This window comes from Suricata suricatta, chromosome 12 (genome assembly GCF_006229205.1).
Source record: "Suricata suricatta isolate VVHF042 chromosome 12, meerkat_22Aug2017_6uvM2_HiC, whole genome shotgun sequence".
NCBI lineage: Eukaryota > Metazoa > Chordata > Mammalia > Carnivora > Herpestidae > Suricata > Suricata suricatta.
The window spans coordinates 39,346,018-39,352,017 of NC_043711.1; the positions used below are offsets into that span (position 1 = coordinate 39,346,018).

General features: G+C 41.7%; 1 protein-coding gene across 7 annotated transcripts in view; it reads right to left on the minus strand.

Moving 5' to 3' along the window:
- ITPR1 (inositol 1,4,5-trisphosphate receptor type 1) overlaps window positions 1-6,000 on the minus strand; it is a 324,913-nt gene that overhangs the window by 108,759 nt on the left and 210,154 nt on the right. For 2 of the 7 annotated variants that reach the window (XM_029918486.1, XM_029918482.1), the window contains 2 exons: window positions 2,246-2,281; window positions 1,040-1,087 (listed from right to left, as the gene is read on the minus strand). The exons of 3 other annotated variants lie outside the window; for them this stretch is intronic. In XM_029918486.1, coding sequence (XP_029774346.1) covers window positions 1,040-1,087; window positions 2,246-2,281 — 84 coding nt within the window. Of the gene's footprint in view, window positions 1-1,039; window positions 1,091-2,245; window positions 2,282-6,000 lie in introns of all 7 variants that reach the window. 2 more of the 7 variants (XM_029918483.1, XM_029918481.1) reach the window with 1 other exon arrangement.

The window sequence follows — 6,000 nt, forward strand, 5'->3', positions numbered from 1 at the left end:
GGCACACCACACTGACCATTGATTTCAGGCATAAATCCTCCAGGACACTGATGACCACAATTCCAAGGCAGTCTTTGCAATAATTGCTCACGTCCTGACCCCATGACATTGAGTAAACTACTTTATCATCCTATGTCTCAGTTTCCTACTGCGTGAAATCTGGATGAAGGCTGTGTCACTGGGCCGTCAGCATTAATAGAAACTGATGAATTAACGTTTATAAAAGCCTTAGCACAGTAACTGGCATATGATAAATACTCAGAAATCCAGGCTATCCGGTTATCTTCTAAAAGTGAATGAGTTGGTCGGCATGCTAATGATATATGTAGACCTTGTAGAACATAGTTTGGCAATGCATAATCAGCACCTTAAGGAAGTGTCTATCCTTTAGCCTAAGAATGCCCCTTCTAGGAATCTGTCCAAAGTTGTATACATTTCTTCATTTCTTCATCAAAGGAAAAAAAATTACAGACCACTTGTTAATTTGCAGAACTTTAGTTATTAACTTGCAAAGACTTTCAAAGAAAATGAACATATATAATATTAAATGACAAAAGCAAGGTACACAATTTGTACACTTAGACTAATCCCAAGGATACGGAAAATGCTCATGGGTATACATTCACATCTGTGTAAAAAAGGGGCAGAGGAAGTTTATCATTAGCTGTTTTTATAGCTGAGTAGTAGAATTATAAAGTTTTTTACTATATTTTATTACAAATTCTCCATAATGATCATCAATGGCTTACCAAAAAAAAATTATGACTTCACCTAACTAGAAAGCCACTACAGAAAAAGAAAAGAGGTCATGAAAAACTTATTAGCTCACTGGTCATTATTTGAGACTGGCAAGGTATAGGGCTCTGAGCCCCATAGGTAGGTAATAGATAGACTCACCAGTTAGCCTTACTGATACAAATGGCTGTGATTGCTCATGAGCCAATTAATGCTTTAAGAATATCAACACCAACAAAAGCTGTCTTTAAATTACAGTGTATGGTGTTATGGTCATTAGCTCCCAACATCCAAGACTACGTACCCTTTTATGGTCTTCCAGTTGCCTCAGGGGGGGACTCGGTTCAAGTTCCTGCTAAGCATGCAGAAATTGTTTTAAGTACAACACTAGGCAGACATGACGGTCTTCAGTATCAGTCACAGATAAAATACACCAAGAGCTCATACTGAGCAAAGAGTTACACAAAAGGATTATAGGCCCTTAAAGTATTTTCCCCAGACACATATTAATACTCAATTACTTTGAATACTGCTTCACAACTGTCCTGTCCCAAACCCTAATGCACTGTTTAAAGTGAGCAAGCTTATGGTTTTTTGGCCATACTACTTTTACATGAACCCAAAGGGGTTACAATGCAAGACACAACAGGGCAAGTCCTCACAATTCATACATGCATAACTGCGTGGCACATGCATAAGTACATCAATGCATACACTTCTGAGCAGACACATACATGGCACCTTGGCTCTCCAGGACTCACCAGTACCCAGTATTCTAATCTAAGGTGCTAACAGTGAAGAGCTCTGATCAGCGAATTAAACTGATCACTATAGAGCATCCACACTGCAACTCAGCTATCTGGTAATCTGTTTCATTTTTAGAATCTTCATTAGATTTTTTTTTCAAAGCAAATGAGTTTCATTCATCCTTTATCCTACTCTGGTTTTAGAATAGTTTCTGAAGTAAACTTTAATACTTAGGAATATGCCTCCCCAGAAAACTTCTCTATGACTTTAGATGCCTTAATTAATTCCAGTCCCTCATTTAAGGGATTAATTAGCAACAGGAAGAACAGTAAGAGTGCAATGTGAAACTACGATTTTATTAGGAGCTTTCACCAAAACTATACATTAGTACCCAGAACTTCAAATGTGCATCATCTCTGCACAGGACTCAGAATCTATTTTGTGTAACAGAAAGGTCTTGACATTTGAGAGTCTTTCAAATGAACATTTCAAGACGGAGACAGTTTTGTGTGAAAGCCTTCAGAGAGCCCTCTCTCCTCCTCTGGAGGGACACTTCAATTTACCTCCAGCAATTCACAGCTTTGTTTCTACACAGGGAGCCACCTCAGGTACAGAAACCATCAGTTCCCAGCCCAGCTATACAACTTCCCTCCTACATCCACCACCGGGACAGAGATTCCCCCACGACAACTCAGACACTCAGCCAGGACAACTGAGAAGCACCCATATTTGCTGTCCCTGCAAATACAGGTGAGCAACACACCTCTGTGGAGTTCTCAGAATCCGGAGCTTGTGGTAGCTAGTGGGGAGTAAAACAAAGCATGTTAGTCATGGCACTTGAATCTCGTGGGCCACAAAGAAGTCCAGAGACCAACACTCAAGGACAAAACACAGAAGGCAAGATCAAAGATGAGGTGACCTGGCTATAGCACGTCTTCAGCAACGGAGGTGGGGAGATGATTTCTCTTTTAAACTGGATAAAATGTGGTTGTGCTGGAATGAATAACTGGCCCGATAGGAAAATTTACTTCAAATAAGGAAAGAAACAAAAGCCTACTAACGACCAAGGAGGAAATCTGTATTTAAAAAAAGAAAAAAAGAAAGGATGCCAGAGGAAGGACCACTGCACACCTGTGTTTTGATCATCCACTGAGAGAGGAAAAGCAATTCCAGGGCATATGCACAGAGATGCAGGGAAGGAGAGGGGGTGGGTAATGACACCAGAGGTCTCAGGGGCAGTGTCCTTCCCAGGGGCCCAGAGCTTGCAAAAGACAGCGCCACAACTCTGTCCTCCACAAGGCACGCATTCTGAGCAGGGAACTGATGTCAGATGTAACCGCCAGACCCCACCCAGACCTCCCTGGGCCAAAGTCATGCACAGGGCATGGTTGGCTGGTTCAAGGTGCAGCTTGGGATATGGAATGAGGCCAAGGCTCCCGATGCAAGTGAGTGACCTTGGCCCGCCTTAGCAGTGCTCCTGCGACACAGCACACCCATAGTCAAGCTGGGGTGCGGCTGTCAGATGGTGAGCCAGAGGAGGTGTTGAAAGCGCAGAAAGACTAAACCTGTGAAGTCTGGTGGTGGTGTCTCAATCCAACTCAATGCTACCCACCCCCTTGGTGGTTTGATCCTCCAGATGGAAAAAATCTTCTTGATATGAGAATGTTATTATACAAAATCATGATGTGTCTTCTTTTCTATTTTTCAACAGGTAAAATGAGGAAAAATATTAGGAAATCTCTTTAAGTACAGAGATTAAAGCAATTCTCCAGGAACAGTGGGGGCATATACAGAGGGCTGCTCACACAGTAGTGGACAGAAGAATCGGGAGACATGAGCACAACTCCCCTAACCTCGGGGGGTAGGGGGATGTATCTCCAGGGCACTGAGCTCCCTGTTGGGATGGGGACACAGAGAGTGGCAGGAGAGACTGAAGGAAGTATGACCAGGAAAACAGAAACAGAGGTCAGTTATAGGTCTTTTCAAGACACAAATAATATCACGACCCAAGAAAACACTTTAACTCTATTCGTTTTTGTATGCTTTAGGCTAAAGAATTAAAACCTTGTAAACATTTATATTATCTCAGTGCAAAAGGGACACAGAAGAAAAAGCAGAATTAAAGCAATGGCCCATGCAGTTTAGAGCAATCAGAGGTATCAGTGGAAAAACATGTTATCTTCTACTATTTGCACTGGCCACATTCCCACTAACATATCCTTTTATAGTGATCCTGTACGATTAGAACAAAAGATTTCTCGGTCTGGGTTTACCAGCGGAACCCCAGAGCTACCTTCCTACTCCTTTCCCAACCCAAACAGAAGTTAAAGGAAAAGAAAAGAGAACTTTGAAGTGGGGGGTTTGGTTCTGTAAAGTTTTCTGTCCGACATCTCTTTGTCGAAAGAAGCATCTTGAATACATTGAGAACGCTCATAGGTAGTATATGGCTATGTCTTCACCACTCGGTGGCTTCTGATATGCTTAATGATTGTACAGTCTCTCCACTGCTTCCTCAGACTACCATCATGCTCGCTTCGCAATTTATTTTCAAAATAAAAATGAAATCAAAAATATCTTTTCTCCTTGAACATTTCATGAAGCCTTTGAGACAACGGAGGAGGCTGTGCAGGCTCGGGAATCACTATGCAAACAGAGGATAACTTTTAACGCTGTCCACTCATGAAACAGAACAGAACAGCACCCAGCGTGCTGCACAGGGCCATGTGTCCCGAAGCTCGTGGAAGCACCAGCTGGATGCGAAGCCGAGCAAGTCACTGAACCCTCTCCGTTTCCATGTCCTGCCCTGCAGTCAAGGAGACTGGGGCACATTATTCTTTATAATTTCTTCCAGTTAAAACATTAAGCAATGCTTGGTGTATTTTCAGCAAACTTCATTTCATAATATTTAACAGCCAGTTCCCTAAATAATAGAACTTGCTAGGGCATAAAATGAGTTCAGGCATGGCAAAGGCCAAACCATCCTTGGCATATAATTTGGTAAACAACAACAACAACAACAACTCTGATGGCCTTTACCAGCACTTCCTCTTAGGAAGATTTCAGCCCTATCTCCTTGAGGATGAGGTATTTCATGGCAATAACTTGAAATTTTGAAGAAAAAAAAAGCCTATTTATAATAAGCTACATTATTCAAATAAGATAATAGCGACATAAATACCAAAAGCAATTGATAATATTTACTAAATGCATGAAGTTCTTATTCTCAGCACATTTTCATTATCACGTTAGTTTTTTTTTTTTCCAGGAAGCATCATCCTCAATGACCACACATGAAGGAGGGATGTTGAGAGAGAGAAAATGGACATGTCTGAATTCTGACAAGTCTTGTCTTCCCCACCTTATTCCCAGGATCTGTCACTACACTCAGGCCCTGACACCTTCGGTCAAGGCAAAGCCTCCCAAATCAGTAGGTGATGCACAAGTCTAATGTTGCCTAGTTTTGAACTTAGAAACCCATTACTGTGCTCTACTGCCTGTTCCTATTTCTTCTCTCATCTTAAGTCTTCCCAGTGCTTATGGTCAAGGTCAGCAAAATTTAACCTAATTGAAAAAAAAAATTCAAATGACTGGCTTTGAAGGAGAAATTCAAAATGAGTATCAAGTCACTGAATCTCAAATGTCCTTGGATGAGGCCACAAACCAAGGCATCAGAACTATGGTACCTGAGTAGTAACTAGGTATGTGCTTGTAAGACACTGACAGGCTCACTATCAATATGTAATGTACTTAGCATTTTATAAAAGGATGAACTTCTACTGTAAATGAAGGAAATCATACCTTCTCATCTTAAAAAAAAAAAAAAAGCAACTCTTAGTCTTTTCAGACTATACTCCTATTTCCAGTATATGTGGAAGACTACCTGTTCATATACAGACATGCATTCATGTATGCCTCCAATGGGCTAGCACAGACCACAGCCTTGTAAACACACACACACACACAGACACAAACAAACCCACAACACTTTTGTTTTCTGTGGCCATCAACACAAACCATCCTATTAACCATGGGTTTCTAGAATTTTCCTTTGAAAGATGAGGCCTTTTTCCATGGACCATCCCTAGCAGAAGCTGAATATAGTTTAAGAAATGCAAACATATTATGGTTCTCGTTATCAGCACATCAAAGCATGAACTCCAGTATCCCTGAATCAGCCTCTGGTTCCTCTTCACCCACTCAAAACCTCAGAAGAGGGAAACCGACCTATCAGCCAACAGTGAACAGGCTTGCAAACACGTTGCTGGGACCTGTCCTTCATGAGCCTATGCAAACCCACCTTAAGAGATCAGAGAGCTTTACAAAAGACTACAGTTGTTGGAGAGGGTGTGGAGAGATGGGCACCCTCATACACTGTTGGTGGCAATGTAAACTGGTGCAGCCGCTCTGGAAAACAGTGTGGAGGTTCCTCAAAAAACTATCCATAGAACTCCCTTATGACCCAGCAATAGCATTGCTGGGGATTTACCCAAGAGAGACAGAAATGCTGATGCATAGGAG